Genomic DNA, 20,130 nt, shown 5'->3' with positions numbered 1-20,130 from the left:
CGAACTGCAACTAAGACCCAACACAGCCAAAAATAAATAAATAATAAATAAATAATAAATAATACATATAAAAAAGGAATTAGCCTATCAGCACTCTGAATGTCTAAATGTCTTCACTCTGTGAAGATAGACACTGCATTTCCCACTGTGCCGCAGACACCAGTGTTTAACGAGTCTATTTTGTGTTGCACAGATTGCACGGGTAGGGGTATCTCTGGGTGTCTAGAACAAGCTAGACTCCAAATTTTCCCTTCTGCCCTGGTTCAAGGGCAAAAGTGACTCTCGGCAAATCTCAAAGTCACCTGACCTGGTCCTAGAACCGGACAATAGAAAACAGCACTTCTTTGTGAACCGTCTGAGGGTCTAGGTTAAATGTGAGCTCCAGGAAACTTCCCAGAATTTCCTATGGGATCTTCAGGACTTGCACGTGCTGCTAAGAGAGGTAAAGAAGTAAAGGCACAGGAACAAAACTTGGAAACGTCAAGGGGGTGGGAGAGGTGGTGAGGCCAGAGATAAATGGGAAACAAGGGTTTGGGGTACAACAGAGAGCCCTGTTGCAAAAGTCCAGTGGCCTGGATTCTCTCTCTGGCTCTGTCCCTACCTTGGGTGAGGAAGGAAATGTGAGTGCCCACTGTGTAGTTTCATGTAGGTTTTGTATAGATTTCCCAACAGTCCTGCAGTAAGCTGAGGTTCAGAGAGGGAGATAACCGGCCTATGGACACACAGCTCAGTATATCTAGGAAAAGGACACAAACTAACCTCTCACAGCCTGTTTCCTCTTCATTAAAATGAAAGACATGACACCATCTTTAAGGTTCTCTCCTCCTTAACTTCTACTAGTAGAATATTTTGAGGACAGAACCCCTCAACAATGGGGTAAATGCGAAATGTAGAGGAGGCTGGGTGAGAAGCCTTAGGGAGGCCCTGACCTGGGCCAGAAGATGTCTTCAGGCTATGGGCATGAGACTTCTGCCCCTCTGTGTTGTTTCTCACACTGTCCCAGAGGGTGAAGTCGGCCCTGGGACACAGGCAGAGAGGATCCTGGCCACAAAGCATGTGAATTACACGTGTGAATCTGGGAAAGGAAAAGCAAGCTGACTTCCTGCAGCGCTGCGTTTCCTGTGTACCTGGCCCAGGAAGGACGTGCTTTGGAGGCTAGTACTTGGCAGGGGAGTGGCTGGGAGGGCCATAACTGAGGGCTTAATTAAGGAATGGGGCTTATTAAGGGGGCCAAGGGAGGGCGGAAGGTTATACCCCCCAATTCCTCTTCCTGGCACCCCCTGGCTCAGCCAATGTATTTTGGATAAATTTGGGGGAGGGGCGACGTCTGCAGCTTCCAGCATCCTTGCTGACCCTTGGGGCCTGCGGGTTGTGGGCGATCTCAGCTGTTGGCCTGAGCATTCCAACCGAAGCGGGGTGGGTCACTTCCCCTGGGGGACGCTGCCGCTGGAAAACGCGCCACCCAGCACCTGTGGGCGACAGGCTGGGAAAGGTGCTTCTAGGGATTCGGGTTTCTCGGAAGGTGGGGATTGCAGGGGGGCTAGGCGGAGCGTGGGCGGAGCGGCGGGGCAGCGACGGAGCCCGGGGGGGAGGGACCGTATTAGCATAGTCCCCGCCCCTCTCGGCGCAGCTCTGCCCAGAAACCCGATCGGAGGCCGGCCGCGCTCAGCCCCGGCTGCTGAATGGGCGCGCGGCTCCCGGCCCCTGCCCTCCCGCGTCCCGCCCCCGCTCGCGCTCCTGCTCGCGCTCGCGCCCCGCCCGGGCCTCTGCTGGCCGCCGCCATCCGCCAGCCCGGCTGTGAATGAAAGGCCGGCGCCGCCGGGGGCTGGCTGCAGGCGACGCGGCCTCCCGGGAGGCGCTAGCCCGGCCAAGATGTACGGTAAGGAGGGCTCTGCCTCCGAGCTCGCAAACTTGCAGGACGCGGACCATTGTCCCCCCGTGGGGCCCCGGCGAGGCGAGGGGGCGCAGACTCGGTGCCCGGCTGGGCTCTTTCTGTCGCTCTATGTGCGTGTCTGTGTTAGGAGGACAAAGATGCTCGGGACCGGGGATCCTAGGGTCCTCGGGGTTCTTCGGGTCACTCGTTTGAGGGAGCTGGGGCCGGTGGGCGGTGGTCCGTCGGGGTGCGGAGGGCTCGGGGGATCCGAAGCAGCCGGGTTCTGGGGAAAGCGAGTCTTCCCTGGAGCCGAGTAGACAGGGGGTGTTGTGACAGCATTTGCAGAATTAACAAAAGCAGGTTGTGCTGGGGAGTTTTATGCGGGAAGCCGGTCCGGGATTGCCGGGAGACGCTCGCTGCCTGCCTTGTGCGGGCTCGGAGGATGTGGGAGGCGGCGCCCGCGGTGCAGAGTGCTTGGCCAGCGAGCCAGTTCTGGGAGCCTGGTCTCGCCGCCCCTGGATGGACCTGGCCTCTGCCTGCCCTTGCCGCCCGTGGGACCCAAGCTCCCGAACTTGCAGTTAATGTCCTCCTCAGTGATGAAGGGGAGGGATGCTGCCGGAGGGGGCCAGGCAGCTCTGGTGGCCACCTCTGGTTGTCCCCTGACCTCTCTTGGCCCCTTCCACAGCCATGCCAACTGATGTGCAACAGTTAGCCAGACCCTCTTGATGCCCTGTTCTGCTTTAAAATTTTCCAGGAATTCCTCTTGTTTTGGAGGCAGTGTGGGTGAAGAAAAGAGCACTCTGGGTCCCAGATTGCAGCTCTGAGGAAGAGAGGACTGGAGACCCAGACCAGTTTAGAAATCAGCTGCGTTACATAGCTCCGGTGCTCTGAGCTGGTGTGTGTGTGTATGAGAGAGAGACACAGACAGAGAGAAGGAGAGAGAGGATCCCCATGGACCTACGTCCATCAGAACTCAGGCTCTGGCAGCTATTTAGGGCCAGCAAAAGAGCTGGAGCTATGCTCAGCTCCCACCCACCCCCCCCGGCCAGGTAGGGGCTCAGGTGGCACCGGAGGGGTGAGTGTCGGAAGAAAAGCACATTCCCGATTTAACCCATCGCCAGGGCCGCTCACCCTCCTCACTCTGCAAGCACTGTGAGTCACAAAGTTTGTTGGAGGCATAGTGCAAAAGCTCAGCAGTCGGTGTGCCTCATTATTTAGAGAGATACTCAACCTTTCAATCAGCCTCGTTTCCTGCCCCATTGGTCACACGTGTGCATTTCTGAACCAGGCTGGGACAACAGTAGGTGCCTTCAGCAAGTATCATTTCTCTTGGATGGACCAAGGTGGGGGAGTGGGGTGGGAGGGGACTGACTTCAGAGGGTGCGCTGCTGGCCAGTGGGGACTCTGCAGGAAGGTAGCAAGGCGGTTGTGTTTTATAAGCTAGGAGGTTGTGAGGTTCCCAGGAGAAAGTGATATTTTCTTACTCTCTGTCTTTCCCCCATTCTTTTCTGCAGAGTGAGCAGCCTAAAGCTGCAGATCACTTGACAAAAGCATGTGACTGCAGGGGCACCTGCAGTGGGGAAGGAGTTAGGACAAGGCCCATCAGAATGGGTAAGAATTAGGAACCCTAGTTCTGCTGGGTCACCTCACGGCATTTAGTCCAAGACAGTTTGATAACTGATCCCAGGATACCTGAGCGTTGGGGGTCCCATTCTGCCTCTGTTGTGTGAAGCAAGTCAAGGAAGAGTTGGATGGTACAGAAAGGTGAACCGGGAAGCTGGCATATCTCTGTGCTATTTTTGGATACACCACAGATTTTCAGTTCTCTTTTATAATATGTTCTTATTCCTCCAAATGCAAACAGAGATGGTACTTACCCCTGAATCATTCATAGAAAGATTGTAATGAAGGAATCCTCTGGGCAGTTGCCTGCAGCAAAGTCACGCCAGTGCTGGTTGGGAGATGATTATTGAGTCTTGCTTAGTGCAAAGCCTTCTCTTAGGAGGTGTGAGAGGTGCCCAGTTTCCAAGGGGAGGGCTTGTTGGCCTGGATTTTAGTATTTTTTTGACTTTCATGAAAAGAGAGGGTCCATGTCATACTTATAATCATACTCTCCTCAGAGGCAATCGAGTGATGAAAAAAGATGTGGATAGGAAAGTTGGGAAGGCATAGAATCATAGACTTCTTATATTTGATTCTTATTTTCCAAGTGATTTATCCAAGATGACACAGTTAGATGGAAAAGGGAAAAATGAAAATGAGGGCTTCCTAGTCCAGCGCGCCTCCCCTCCCCTGAGTCCCTGGGTAAATGCTCATTGGGAAAATGCCACCAGGGATTTTATTAACTTATGGGCAGTGAGGCCCCTGTGTAGAGCCAACAGTCACCTAAGAGCTTTAGGTAAAAGTGTCCCTTGACCATCCACCCTGGTTACTGGATCCATTATCAGTGCCTAATCTCACTCCCATTGCTGCCTCTCAGCTGCATGGAGATGATAGACAGATCTTCGTCTTGCCTCTCGTCTTCTCCTCACTTACCTCTGTCCCCGACAACTCAGTCTCCGTGTGTCCTTAGTTTCCGCCATCTTTTTCCTTCCATTTATGGGAGAATAAGGGCCCTTGTCTTTACTAGAGGACACAGTGCCATCTGGGACAGAAAGAATCCTAGACCTGGGGTCAGCCCATCTCAACCCAGAGTCAGTTCATGGCTGTCTCACCTTAGACAAGTGGGTTTGTCTCTCAGAATGGTATCTCTGTATAAAATGGCGAGAGGCCCATCTACCTTCCAGGTCTGTGTGAGCCTCATGTGTGGACCCTGGATGTGACAGTGCTTTATAAGACATTCTGCACTCACAAGACGAATTGCTCAAGAGCCTGTGCCCTTCAGGTCCTCGCAGGCCTTTGCTCGTCTCCCTTTCTCTCTGCCGGCTCCTAAAGATACCTGTTTGTATAACCTCCCACTCCAGCTTAACACACAAGTCACCTTGACCTAGCTAGCCACTCAAGCAACTGAACTACTTCCCCTTCCCTTCACCAAACTCACCCCGGCTGCTCCTCACCGCTCACTCATTCCTAAACCCCAGTCGCTTTCTGGATATGGCTCTCCGAAAGGTCACAGGTGACTCCCCACACTCTTTTTCTACCAATGAACACAGACTGATGAGGAATCTGAGAAACGATAAAAGCCCTTTGTACTGAGGTAGGAAGATTGTGGGCAAATCCTCTGCAAAAATGGATTCCCATTAGGGTTTCTGTGTGTGTATGTGTGAGAATTACATAATTAAAAGTTTCCCTATCCCTCTCCCCTGGGATGGAGCCATGGTGGTCCTGCCTGGGAGCATCCCACTTATCCACCGAGGTTCTTTTTTTTTTTTTTTTTTAATTTATTTATTATTTTTTGGGGGGTACACCCCACTGAAGTTCTTAAAGAGAAATGCTACGCTCTGCAATCAGGGCAGCTGGCCATGAAGACGATTGGGAAGCCTTTCCCCAGAACCGCTGTCTGTGTAGCCCGATCTCCCTAAAACAAAAGCTGCTCTGATGAATCCCTCCTCCCCTCTAGGTTCTGCTTCATCCCCAACACAGGCCTTTCTTCATGCTTTGTGATTGAGAAAGCTGACTGCAGGGAAAACAGCGACGGTGCACAACTTTCTGTAAATGTGCGTTACAGAGCGCACCTGGGTGACTTGTGGATGGCAGGGAGACGTGCAGGGTGGGGCCAACTCCACCTGCGACAGAGGCTCACCTTGGCAGACAGCTCCGCCGATCCTGCCACTCCTCATCACAGGAGGCTCCCACAGCACACACACCCCCACACACACCACACACACCCCCACACACACCACACACACACACTCCAACCTCGTCCCCCAGATCCTGAGGCAGCCCCGGGGGGCAGCGTACGGCTTGTTCAGGTGGGGGCTGTGTGGCCTGTCGCTCCACCCCCTCCCTTCTTCTCCTGACTCCTTTCTTCCTTTTGAGGGGGGAGCCGGCTGAGTGGAGCCTGTCTTCTCTCTTGCTGCTCACAGTTCGGTGATTTCAGACGGTTGCAGTTTTCTTCTTGCACATAAATAAAAACAAAGAGTTAATATCACCTTATGGAAAATCTGGAAAAAGGAGTAGGGGAGAAAACCCTCCACAATCCTACCCACTAGAACCGACCTTTCCTAGTGTTAGATAAATGACCCCTAAGATTTTGTGCTCACCTGCTTTTGTCCTTTCTTTCTTCTTCCTTGCCTGCTCCTGGCATGTTACCCTGGTTGTGATGGTGGCTCTGCCCCTTAGGTAACGTTGGACCTGACTTTCTGAGCCTGTTTCCTGTCTCTACAAGATGACAGTGCCCACCTCGTGGCAGGGATTAAACAGGATAAGAGAGCTGCCCCCACGTTCTCCTTCCCTTTCTTCAACTTTCTCTCTTCTCTCTGTTTCTTAATTTTTTTTAAAAAAAGGGGCAAAAATAAAAATAAAAACTTATGTCTCATAAGCTTAATAACAGTGCTTGTGATAGTGTTCATGGTATAAACAAAAGATAAATCTACTCTGAAAAGCTTGTTTTGGAAATTACCTGGTGGTCCAGTGGTTTGGACTCTGCTTCTACTGCAGGGGGCCTGGGTTCGATCCCTGGTCAGGGAACTAAGATCTTGCAAGTGAAGGTGCAGGGGCCGAGAAAAAAAAAAGAAAAGCATCTTTTTTGCCCCCGGTAGTCATCCAATCCTTCCAGAAAATCTGGAAAACACAGTAAACTATAAACAAGTATAACTGCTTTTACTGTTTTAATATCTTCCATGCATTTGTTTATGTGGTTAGAATTATTCATTTCCCATAATTTGATACTCTTTTTCCTACTTAGCATTAGGATATAAGCATTCCCTTACCCCCAAGTTAACACAAAATCACTGGCTGCCATTTTTAATGCCATTTTAATGCTATGTAACAGTCCAATGAATGGACATATAATTTCCTTATTGTACATTTAAGTTGTTCATAAAGATTCAGTGTTAAAACCCTGGGAGGAGTACCTGGTGCCCAGAGCTTTCTCTGAACTTTGGAATATTTCCCTAGCCCTCCAAATGGGTTGATCAAGGTATATAAACGTTTTAAAGATTTGTTACATATTGTCAAATTGTTTTCAATTTGTATTGATTTCACCAGCAATTATGAGAGTACCTATCTCATTGCACTCTCAAAAGCAGTAAAGATTGAGATTCTTTTCCTAATCTTTGCTAATTTGATAAGAAACATGATATCATTTTGACTTGTATTCTTTATTACTAGTGAAGTTAAACACTTCCTATGTTTTGTAACCTTTTGCATCTTAGTGAATTGTCACATGAGTATAACTGGTTTATTTATTGAGGACTTAACCATGTGCCTGTCATTCACTTTATGCTTTGTATTTTGAAGGGAAATAGACATAAACTATCAAGTATTTGTGGAGTGTCAACTATATATGATACTACACAGGGTATCATGGGGGATAAAAAAATGTATAAAAATTCCTTCCATCAAGAAGATTCCAGTTTCAGTGGGCAAATGAGTTCTAAAGCCTGCAAAAAATTAAATGATACAGAGACAGGTTCAGTAAAATTACACAGTTTTGCAAGGTGGAATGGACTTACTTGTCAAATGGTCAGCCAGCAATATTTTGACATGGAAGAGACCACTGGAAGGTGGAGCCATTAGGAGGGCTTCAGAGGACAGCAGGGTGGAGGTGGTCGGGGGCAGGAGGTGGTGCTGGATAGACACACCAGTGTGAGTGCAAAGAGGTGGGGAAAGAAAAGTCATGTCCAGGGACAGTTAGGGGCACTACCTGGAATTGGGCAGAGTTTAGGTGAATTATTTGCTGGAGGAGATTTTGTCAGGACAAGGAGTTTTCATTTATCCCTGTGAGCAGTAGGAGCCATTGAAGAGTTTAAAATTGTCAAATGGCTGATTTGCGCAATTGATGTTTTGAAGAAATGCGGCACTGTGCAGAATAAGGAGCAGGATGATGGGAAAATGAAGGAACAAGGAGGAGACAGATGCTGCAACTGCAGGCGGTAGCCTAAGGAGCGAGAAAGCTTCAGCCCAGGTACAATTGTGCATATGCAGTGGAAGATGTTTGCCCCTTAAAAAAAAAAAGCAGTAGGACTGGGTGGGAGTGGGTGCAGATGGGGATAAGGTGAACTGAAACTTTAAAAAAAAATTCCTATGCTACATAAAATGTGGGTTATATAATAAGCAGATATAAAAAATAGTTTATTTTGAAATAGGTGCTAAGTTACCTAGAGCAGTAAATTTATTATAATCTAACTAGTTCTAAAGAGGATTTGGAGCATGTATTTTACACACACATGCGCACGCACACGCACTTGTGCTACAATAAATAAAGAGATCAATACAAAGAAAATCTAAGAGTAAAACAAACAAACAGAAAAGCCAAAAATAAAGTTGTATCAGGCAAAAACAACCTACCAACCAGCCCTGTTGCAAATTCAGTTTTGAGCTTCCTGTAGGCCAAAAAAGAGGAGAAAAGTCATTTGCAAAACTCATAGCATCTATAAAACTTTTTTAAAATGCAATTACCTGGGACAAATACAGCTTTTTGAAATGCTAAGATCTGAAAGAAATTCCTCCCTGAGTTGCACCTTAAAGAGGAGCTATTTCTAAAATATTGGCCTAAATTAGAGTTTTCTTTTGAAAATAGTTCCCTTAATCGGCTCTATCCCAGTTTGTAGAGCAGGAAGACTGGTCCCAGTGCAAGTTTGCGGATTCTGATTCCTTCCCCTGAAGTTGCCGTGGGCTCTGCTCTCGGCTTCCTTCCCGCTTTGGATGAGCTAGGACTTGCCGAGGCTCTTGCCCCCCCTTCGCAGCTGTGGATGTTATTTCTGCTTCCACGGATGAATGTGAGTCTTTTGAGAGTTTGTGCCCTGGAGAAGCCGTTCCTGCCTCCACAATCCAGGGAGGCCTGTCTGCCCCTCTTGTTCACACGCCTTATTTTAATTCACTGCACAGCCATTGACCACAGTCTAATATTCCTCTTCTCTTGTTCCCCACTGCATCTTTAGGGCACAGAGCACTGCCTGGTACAGAGTAGGTGCTCAAAACCCCACTCATTCATCCTTGTTGAATGGATGAATCCTGAGCTAGATGTCTTTCAGAAATGTACCTCTATAACTTCTGACCCTCTGTGTGTTTCAGCCTTAACTGTGTTTTGAGTAACAGTACAATTACTCTTACCTTCATTTCCATTCATTGGGTACCGCTAGGTGCCAAGCAGTATTCTAAGCACTTTTTAGTTATTTACTGACTTGATCCTCCCCCAGTTCTAGGGGTTGGGAAGTATTATTCTCACTTTAGAAATGAGAAAACTGAGGTGCTGAGAGACTTAGTGACCCACCCATGGCGACACAGTTATGTGATCGGGCTGGCATTTGAACCTCAGCATTCTGGCTCCGGGGTGCGGACTCACTCCCCTCCTACACTGCTGTCCCTAGAATATTCTGAATGTTTCAGAGAATACGGGTCTTCCCTTGGCAGAGCTCACTGTACTGCACAGACCGGCATGTGTTAATTTGGGGAGGGAGGAGAGTGCACACGTCAGGGATGAACTGCTGAGGGGGACATGCCTTCTCGTTGGTCCCAGGCTGGTCAGCCGGGAAGCTGGGAGCTCTCACTTCTGGTTGGAGCCTCTGCCTTTTGGCAGCCTTCCCACCTCCTTGATCATTGTTTTGCTTTGTCAAAGGGAGAAAGGGCCCCGGGAAGAGTCTGGGGGACCCAGGTGAGGAAAGGTAAGTAATAGAGGATTCAGGAGAGTAGGTTGATGAAGGTGGAAGACAGAACGCGAGCACCAGTGATGGCAGGAAAAATGAGGGAGCCGAGCACGCATCTCAGACAGAGACAGGCAGGCAGGCAGACCGGGGCTGTCAGTCAACCAGCACTGAGTCACCCACATGCCTGCTTGGCAGTGTTCTTAACAACGTGGTCCGTGGGCAGTGCTTGGCCTGGAGGACCAAGAAGGACCCTAGAGACTGAGACCTTCATTCATAGGAAGAGCTTCTGCTTTTCTGATAGTTTGTGAATTAAAACTCCTTCCCTACATCTTCAGGTCCAGCCAGTCTAGAAGCAGCGATTGCTGCCTCTAAGAGGTGGGGTTGCGACTGGGCTGTGTGTGAGAGAAGGATGGTGGTCCAAGTCCCCAGTGGCCATCTTCTAGCCGTAGTAACCTGGACAGTTGGTTTCTCTCTCTCTGAGCCTATTCCCTCCCTTATAAAATGGGAATAATTAGTCTGCTTTGCATAGTGAGGGTGTCAAATGAGAAAATGTATTTACATTATTTACATTATGTATTTACAGTATAGAACATTGTACCTATGAAAGGGGATATTATCACCATCTGAGCAATTCTTGTGGATGCTTCTGGGGCATGGCCACGCACTCTCCAGAAACGGTGACAATCCCTGCTTACGAGGATGTGTATGTCATATTTAGACTGTATTTGTTAAAATCCTTAGACAGAAGGGTCTGGTAATAAGAATGTCAAACTGGAGAGCTGCTGCAGGATTGGCAAGCTGGGCGCCTGCCTCTGGGAAGTCTGCCTGCCAGATGGGGGCCCTGAGAGGGGACTGATTCTGTTGAGCCCTTTCTTGTCTCCTAGAGGACCATCCACAGATTGGTGGCCCATGGCTGTGTCCCTCTCATCCCTGTACCAGAAAGATGAGAAAATCTCTTAGACCGCAAAGAGGACAGGTGTGATGTCTTCATCTATATCCTTAGACTATGCTAAATCCTATGCGTTACTAAAATGTAGCGATGTTTATTCTGTGTCATTCTGTTCATTTCCACTCAGAACAACCCTTTGGTGGTGGACGTCATTACATCTGTGGTTGATCTGGGGACACAGAGATTCAGAAGACCAATATTTTGCCCAAGGTCATGCAGCTGGTTGAAGTTCATTCTCTCCATTGTCTCCTAAGCAAGTGTTCACAGCATTGCATGTGAGATCAAAACACTGCTTTTGTACCCGATGGCAATTACACATGTCTAATGCCAAACAGCAAATTTCACCACAAGAGAATTCCAAACTGAATATTTTAGTAGATTTTACATAGTTTAGTTGTGGCTTTATATCTAGGAATAGTGGTGCCTGTTGAGGACTTTGAAGCTCAGTGCCCTAACGCACTTGCTATAGTCTGCCTATAAATCTGAGAATTAGGATTCCTGGGCTTAAATGCTAACTTTCTCTTTACCCGATAGAAGAACCCAGATAGATTCAAGCATCTGGGAACCAGGAGTCTTAGATTCTTAGCCTGGCAGGGCTCTAAACTTCATCATAACTATTCAGAAAGACTTCTTTCCATGTCCCAGCTTTCTTTTTAGGTGAATAATACATGGAATAACATTTATAAATCAGAACCCCTAAGTTTCAAGAACATTTATAAAGACCTTGAGTGAAGACCTCTTAGAAAGGCTCTGCTTGTAATAAAGCGATGCATTCCAGCACCTCCTGGCTTCTCACTACTTGTGCAGGAGGTATGTTCCTAGAGCTGAATCATACAGGATGGATGCTGAAAAAATCCAGAGCTCTGCAGCCTCCGCCAAGCCTTCTTTGTGTCCGCACTATATCTGTTATTTTTGTCATGTATTTGTCACACTGGATGTCATTTATTTCTTTACACACTAGATCTGTGAACCTCTTGAGCATATAACCTCTATCTTAATCTCCTTTGTTTTCCCTAGCATCTAGGGGAGATTTTGGCTTGGAATAAGAGCTCAAATATTTGCATTGAACTATAAAACAATTATACATGTCATTCATCCAACTATACGTACATACCTAGCAGCCCAAGTTGCCAAGGTACCAGTGATGGTGGGCTGGGGAATCTCTCTAAGGTCAGAGAGAATCCCGTAGTGACAATGATATTTTATCATCTTGCTATGCCTTCCCACATTGATCATAATTTTGTATAGAATAAAGAAGGTGCCAGAATATAACCATTTGGCTTTTGCTCCAGACTTTAATGGTGTTAACCACGAGAATCAGCCACTTGGCCTACCAATGAGGTGGTTAGGGCAGTTAGAGAGTCATTCTTACATATTTCTTTCTTGGTTTGTGGAGCTCGGAATAAATGTTACAATCATCTTCTTCAAAAAGGAAGGTTACTTAGTGGCATAATTATGGGTAAATATTTTGATTTCCATTCATCTGTACATTATTCTTTCACAAAACAAGAAAGATGAAAAGGCCTTTTGAGGCAAAGGCAATGAAATGTCTCTTTCTCATTGCTTGGAAGCACTTGGCCAGAATGTTCCTGGTTAAAGCACTCTGCACCCTTGTGCACCTTCGCTCTCAGGGCTGGAGTTCGGGGGCACCTGGAATAGCAGGTGTGCTGACCTTGGCTGAGAGTCCTATACAGGCAGGATAGAAAAGGGAAAAAATACCAGGGTTGTCTCATTGTTTCCCTTAAACAGCCGAGAAGGGCCTGGTCCTTCTAGCAGGCCTGGGCCCAGGGGCTGCTAAATAGAGTAAACACGTCTGATTGTCTGACTGTCTTGAGAAATTTCACCCAAAGCTATTGCCCAGCACTGCTGGGAATGTCCTCTTCTCCCCCAGATAACATTGTCGGAGGAGAACAGGGCTGAGTGTTCTGGAGGGGAGTGGGTGGTGCTGGACGGCATACAACGCCTCCCTTCTGCTTTCTCAAGGACATTCATTTCTGCACTGGGAGGGAGGGTTGGCCGTCAGGGTGATTCGGGCTCTGTTGCTATGTGAATCTGGACAAGATTCTCAACCTCCCTCACATTTAGGTTCACCATCCGTAAGTTGGGAGAGCTGGACTGGATGGTCTTTAAGGGTTTCCCAGTTCTTATGTCTGCACCTGGGTTGGGGTGACTGGTCTGTCCTGTGCGTGAGACACACAGGGGGTCTGTCCTGTGCGTGAGATGCAGGGACTGGGGGTGCATCCACAGGAGGAGATCTAAGTGGTAATGTAGGCACTGGGGTCTCAGGTTCTCTGGCCATGCATCTATTTCCTCATTGATAAGACCAGGATAATGATCCCTTTCTTAATTCAAACAGTGTGTGTCCTGGGGTCCTGCTGAATGAAATGATGCTCGCTGACAAGTATGCTGGGGTAGGTGTGGATAAAAGGTGTGTGCCTTCCACGTGCTGGATGCTATGATTCTTGCGCTATGTACATTCCTGTTTGGTAGGTTTTCTTTTCCCCTCTCCCATTTCAAATGAGGATAATAAAGTTCAGAGAAATTAAAAGCCTTGTCCAAGGTCATCCAGCTCATTGAGTGACATAACTAAGAAAAGAACCAGGTCTGTGTTTTTCCCCAACACTATTCTCCCAACACCATTATTAATTGGACTACATCAAAATTTAAAACTTTGGTGCACCAAAGGACTCTATCAACAGGGTGAAAAGGCAACCCACAGAATGGCGGCCTGGAGAATATTTGCAAATCGTATATCTGATATGGGATTTCTATCCAGAATGTAAAGAATGCCTACAGCTCAACAACAGAAAAACAACTTGGTTAAAAAAATGGGAAAGGACTTGAATAGATATTTCTTCAAAGATGATATACAAATGGCCAATAGACACATGAAAAAATGCTCAGTACCACTAATTATTAGGGAAAATGCAAATCAAAACCACAGTGAGATACTACTTCACACTGATTAGGACGGCTATTATCAAAAAACCAGGAAATAGCAAGTGTTGGTGTAGGTGCGGAGAAATTGAAATCCTTGTGCCCTGCCAATGGGAATGTAAAATGGAAACATTTGCCAGTATGGAAAATGGTATGGCAGTTTTTCAAAAAATTAAAAACAGAACTCCCATATGATCCAGTAATTCTGTCTCTAGATATAAACCAAAAGAAGCAAAAGCAGGGCCTCAAAAAGATGTTTGTACACCCATGCTCATTGCAGCATTATGTAAAATAGCCAAAAGTGGAAGCTACCTATTATATCTTGACAGATCTATAGATAGATAAACAAAATGCAGTATATACATACAGTGGAATATTATTCAGCCTTAAAAAGGAAAGAAATCCTGACACATGCCACACAGTGGATGAACCCTGAGGACATTATGCTAAGTGAAATAAGCCAGTCACAAAATGACAGACCCTGTGTGACTTCACTTATATGAGGTACCTAGAGCTGTCAACTTCATAAACAGAAGGTAGAATAGAGGTCACCAGGGGCTGAGGGGATGGGGTGTGGAGAGTTGTTTAATGGGTACAGAGTGTTGCAAGAAGAAAAGAGTTCTGGAGCATAAGTCAAGCTGGGGTGATGACCTAGCATTAGTCACCTTATTGCTTGGGGTGTATATATAAGGAGACCCAGAAACTGACACCCGTCATATTCTTGGGATCTTTAGAAAACTCCTCCAACTTAAATGAAGAATGTTATTAAAGTGCCATCTTTCAAAGAAAGAAAATTTATATAATATGAAGGGCATGTCTGTGATTGCATTTTTGTGAAAGTGGCTGGAGGAATGATTATCAAATTTGGAGGTTCTGTTACAAATGGTCTGATTTAATGGGAAATGCGTTATTCACCTTGTGGGGGAAGGTGTGCCTCAAGGACCTAGGCACTGTCCTTCTGAGCAGTGAAACTGAGGTACTGGGAGAGGCCATGTGACTGCCAGTGGAAAAAGAGTGCCAGACATAGTCCACAGAAGAAAACAAGCAGTGAATTCAGATTTTGGCCCCAAATGAACCACAAGAGTTGGTGCTTGAAATTGCAGGTTGCTTTTTGGTGGAGCTGCCTCTCACACAGGCACACCTAAATGGTCTGCTCTGAGGTCAGCAGCAACAAGCTTTGTATTTATTTACAAAAAAAGCTAATGCCACGCTAGAGAGCCAGCCTGTCCTCAATGCATGTACACTAGCCCTAAAGGAAACCCGCTAGAATACTAACAGTGGTTATTTCTGGGTGATAGGATCCCAGATGATTTTTAAACTTTCTTTTAAAAACTGTTTGAACAGAAGTAGAGTCACAGATGTAGAAAACAAACTTACCAAGGGATGGGGGAAGGAGGGATACATTGGGAGACTGGGATTGACATATACACTATATGTAAAATAGGTAACTAATAAGAACCTACTGTATAGCACAGGGAACTCTACTCAATACTTTGTAATGACCTATTCTATGGGAATAGAGTCTAAAAAAGAGTGGATATATGTATATGTATAACTGATTCACTTTGCTGTACACCTGAAGCTAACACAAAATTGTAAGTCAACTATACTCCAGTAAACATTTTTTTTAATTAAAAAAACAAAAAAACAAAACAACAACAAAAAACCCTATTTGGTATTTTTCACATGTGGTGTAGTGAGCATGTGTTTTAATGGCAGAACATAAATATAATCCACCTTGCTTTTGATCATCAAAGGCCTGAGGATGGTTATCTAACATCTTCTAATTATGTTTTAGGTATGATTAGGCAAGAACACATGCAAAAACAAATCAATGGTGATAGAAGTTAGAAATTAGATAGTGGTTGGGTGAGGGGATTGACTGGAAAGGGGAACTCTTTGGGGGCATCCCAAATGTTCTCCCTCTTGTTTGGGTGGTGGTTACACAAGTGTATTAACAGTTGTCGGAACTCAAGGCACTGAACTGGTAAGGTCTGTGCATCTACTGCATGTTAATTATATTGCAATAAAAGAGCAGGAAACCCAAGAAAAGAAGAAAACATGCATGCAAACAATCGCGGGTCTGTTTTGCATCGCTGGCAGTTGGTGTGCCAGAAGACAGCTGGGGACCTGTGCCAGCCAGCACCGGGCTCCCACCCGAAGCCCGGCAAGGTCCCCAGCACCCCAGTAAAAGCGTTCATTGAGAGTTGCTGGTCAGGGCGCACGCTGCTGGAAAACTTATATGCCGAGCAGAGAGCGGAAGAAGCTGACAGAGGAAGTCCAGCCCGGCATTGGCAGCTGGCAGGCTGATGGTGCCGGCAGGGCAGTGGGCCGAGGGCCCGTAAAGAGGGCCATCTGGTGCAAGGCCTTTTGAGCACTGCCGTTGGCATTGCTGACTCTTGCTGGGCTTTAAATGACAGAACCAAGCCTGACTTGACCAGGCCTGCCGTGCCATCTCAGCACCAGCACAGGCATGGCTAATGGCTGAGCGGGGCCAGGTGTGTGTGCAGGATTGATTTTTCCATTTCTTCCTTGGGGCTTCTGTGACCTCGCAGTGATGTCGTTCTCCTAAGAATGCACAGCCTTTAATCGCCTTATTACTCACCCGTTTCTTAATAATGTACCGGCTTGTGACATCTCTGCACAAAGACCTACATCTCCCTAGCTAAAAATGGATTTTTTTTTCTGGTGGCACATGGAAATGAATAAATCTCAGTGTCTCCTTTGCAGCCCTCGGGTTAGGTGTATGAAGACCCTACAGTCAGATAGGCCTGGGTTTGAATCCCACTGCCCCAGTTACCCCAGGTAACTGTTGTGTGACTTTGGATACGTTTCTCAACTGCGCTAAGCCTCATTTTTCTCATCTGTAAAATGGGGACATAGATCCCACCTCAGTGTTATAGGGAGGATTGAATAAAATAATGCATTCAAAGCCCTTAACAGATCCTGATGCATAATGAGACCTTAATGTTAACTGATGGTGACGTTAATAGGAGAGGTTGTAAGACACATTTTACTATCAACAGATCCAATCCTTTTTAGTGCCAACATAGCAGTAACAGAGCCACCCCTCCAGAGGCTGAGAATCTGATTTGGAGCACGCAGTCGCCACTCATTCAGAGCTTTTTAAGAAGCTGTCACTGGACAGCTGAATTTCTGCTTTCAGAGCCCACTCTGCTTAGCTGCTTTCTTAGACTATCTGCTTTTCGCTTCTTGCAATGTGGGCAGGACCTGCTGCAGGGCCTTTCTTGCTCGTGCAGGTATATACCCAGTATGCCCATGCGCACTAGAACTGCCTCATTAAACATGGATCTTGGCTGTGCTTGGCCTGCTGCTTACTTGGCATTTTTATTGTGGCTCAACCTAGCACTTTTTTTTGCCTTTTTTTTGTTTTCTTCAGAATTCTGGTGCTTGCTCCTAATTCTGCTTTGCATTTCAAAAGTGTTGCTTCTGGAACTCCCCTCTGGCACCACGGTCACCCTGGCCCTGGCTTTATCTTTTAGCAGCTCTGGGCACTTGCCTGTTTTGTGTTCCAGCACCACTGCTCATGCTGTGACAGATTCCCTGATTATATATTTGGACTTTTGAATGATTGATCTTGGAATCTTAGCCTTGAAGAGTCTGCGTCTTAAATCTGTTAGATCATCTGTATATATAAAGCACTCACACTTGCTCTCAATCATTTTGGCTCCATAACAATGAAGCTTCCTCTGGTTTCTATATTTGCTCCTGTGTGTTCATTTGGAAAGCTAGAGGTGAGTAACCTTGCTTTTTATAGGCTGCTTGGTGACCACAGTAGGAAACTGGACGTATTATGGGAATGGGAAAAGTATTAATGGTAAATCCTGAGTCCTGGTTTCTAGTTCTTAGCTCCAAACGTAAACTAAATCAGCAGTGAAATTTCAGTGAGACACTAGATTGTTTTCATGTGATGGCTTCTATGCCCCGTGCTGCAAACTCTTTGAGGGCAGGAGTTATGCAATGGAAATCTTCGTATCCCCCATGGTTCCTGTGTCCTTTTTATTTTTTTCCTTTTTTAAATCCTACTGTATTTATTTATTTATTTAAAAATTTTTATTATTATTTTTTGGCCATGCCATGCAGCTTGCAGGATCTTAGCTCCCCGACCAGCGATTGAACCTGGCCCCAGCAGTGGAAGCACCTAGTCCTAACTACTGGACCTCCAGGGAATTCCCCTGGTTCATGTGTTCTAAAAAAAAAAAAAGAAAATTGAATGCCTCAATGTGCTGAATCTTAGGTATTCAGATGGATAAATTTCAGATAAATGAATTCCACAATGAGCTCAGAACACCTTACAGACAGCTATGCACACAGGCATTAACGCCACCCCACCCCCACCCTTGATCTCATTTATTAAGAGTCCCTGGGTTTTAAAGGCCCGCAAAGTACTTCCTTCTATATATGTAACCAATACACGGCTTATACTGATAAACAAAGTTTATAAAGTTAGTACCAATTAAACAACAATGCTCTAAGTGTTAACAGTATAATTATATCATCAAAACTACAAAACACCTCCAGGAGCTTAAGGCCACACTGCAAGCAGAAGGTCTCAGGGCCACCCCTGAAGTTCATCCCAGCTGAGGGGCCTGAGCTGCTTCTGATATTAGAAGCAACCTGGAGTTCCTCAATTATTCACACCTGGTGACGGCTGAGCCTGCCGAAGCCACAAGTCCCTGTGACCCACGCAGAGGCAAACCAAGCCCTGCTGGTGGTGTCTTTTTTAAATCGATGTTTCATATGATGTTTTCTGATGCTTCTAAACCAGCAGTCACGGAAGCTGAGATTACGCCTCTCCTCTTCCCTCGACAGTCATTCCCCACTTGACTTGCTCTATTCCAAGGTCATCTCTCTACTGAAAACCTGTCCAGAAGGTCACCAGTGGAGGCCCGATTGCCGAGACCTTGGCCTTCGCCTTCTCAGTCCTTGCTGTCTTTCCCTCTCCTGACCATTTTCACTTTTTGAAAGTCACCTCCCCCCTCAAACTGCCGTGACACGGTGCCCTCTGGGTCCTCGCCTCCCTCTGATTGCGGGCGCTGTGCCCATGCTGTGAGGACCGGCCATTCCTGTCTCTAATATCTCTGCTGGAAAGGCCCTCCACTCGCCCTTCAGCTGTCAACTCTGTTTGGTGACCCTCACGTGTAAAGGGAGGAAGAGAGCCCAAGGTTAACCTGCCTTCCGCCCACCCGATCTCTGGTCCTGATCCCAAATGTCATCCCTTGGCTCTGGGGCCAGTGAGACACCCATCAGAAGCCTTTGTTTCTTCCTGACTTCCCTTTCCATTTATTTCTGCTTCATCATGGGCTCAAGATGGAATACACACTCCTTACCTGTGTCACACCCTGTGTATCTCACCCTGTGTGTCTCCCCCACATTTGTCACACCTCCAGCTGGACATTCCTAGTTCAGGGCCTTGTCTTTCTCCTCTGTCATGCTCCTCTGTCACATTCTTTGTGGCCTCCTGTTCACGCCCCATCCATCTGTCCACCAGAAGTAGATTCCTTACACATTCTAAGGCACAATAAAAGGTGACATGGTTGTTATTTAGTATAATGATAGTTCTCCCCTCCTGGCCTGGCACCTGAGGGCGTCTCCTGAACACCGCAGCTGCCCTCACACTGCCCTGGACAGACGGTCCCCTTGACTTCTTTCAGAAGGCTCCCTTGGACTTGGCTCCTCTGAGCTTTTACAGGTGCTCTTCCCACTGCCTGGAAAGCTCTCTCTTCTGTTTGTCAAAACGTTACCTGTACCTCATTGCTGTTGGGAAGTGTCTAAACTGAAATGACACCTCCACCCTACGATGTCCCAGTACACTGGCTCTCTGACTCAAGTGACACTTGTCTTTGTTATGGCTGCTCGAGTGCATGCCCAAGGGGTCAGGGACTTGTGGGTCCTGGATTTTTTTTTTTTGGTTTTTGGTTTTTTTTCCATCTATGTCTAATGGACTTGTGTTTGTGTTGCATGCCTGGTGTGTGCATGACTAAATTAGATGACTGCCAGGTCTTTAATCAGCTCCAGCAAGAACCAAGCTGAGCGCGTACAGAAAACAGTGCCCGTGTTTGTGTGTGTGTGTGTGTGTGTGTTTTAAACTCTTGGATTCTAAATCTTTGAACAGAAAATTATTCCTGTCAGATTTTGTGAGGAGTTTCATCTTGAAGAGAAAATGTGGGGAAAATTTAAATTATATCTATTTTAAATTAAGTGAGGAGTACATAAAACATTTTTGTTGAGGGAGGAAATTCAAATAAAAAGCAAAGCTCTAAGTCAGAGCTGTCCAAGGACCTTTGTGCGATGATGCAAGTGTTCTTTTTTTTTTTTTTGGCTGTGTTGGGTCTTCATTGTGGTGCGCGGGCTTCTCATTGCAGTGGCTTCTCTTGTTGTGGAGCACAGGCTCTAGGCGCACGGGCTTCAGTAGTTGTGGCACGTGGACTCTAGAGCACAGGCTCAGTAGTTGTGACGCACAGGCTTAGATGCTCCGCGGCATGTGGGACCTTCCCAGACCAGGGCTCGAACCCACGTCCCCTGCATTGGCCACCAGGGAAGTCCCAATGCAAATGTTCTTTATCTGTGCTGTCCAGTAAAGTAGCCACTAGACAGTTGTG

General features: G+C 46.7%; 1 protein-coding gene across 1 annotated transcript in view; it reads left to right on the top strand.

Moving 5' to 3' along the window:
- Positions 1 to 1,767: 1,767 nt before the first annotated feature.
- EFR3B (EFR3 homolog B) overlaps positions 1,768 to 20,130 on the top strand; it is an 88,068-nt gene continuing 69,705 nt past the window's right edge. The window contains exon 1 of the mRNA XM_057743431.1: positions 1,768 to 1,879. Coding sequence (XP_057599414.1) covers positions 1,873 to 1,879 — 7 coding nt within the window. The 5' untranslated portion in view covers positions 1,768 to 1,872. The remainder of the gene's footprint in view (positions 1,880 to 20,130) is intronic.

This window comes from Hippopotamus amphibius, chromosome 7 (genome assembly GCF_030028045.1).
Source record: "Hippopotamus amphibius kiboko isolate mHipAmp2 chromosome 7, mHipAmp2.hap2, whole genome shotgun sequence".
NCBI classification, from domain to species: domain Eukaryota; kingdom Metazoa; phylum Chordata; class Mammalia; order Artiodactyla; family Hippopotamidae; genus Hippopotamus; species Hippopotamus amphibius.
The sequence above is the reverse complement of the archived record's forward strand: the minus strand, read 5'-3'. Positions and strand labels throughout refer to the sequence as shown.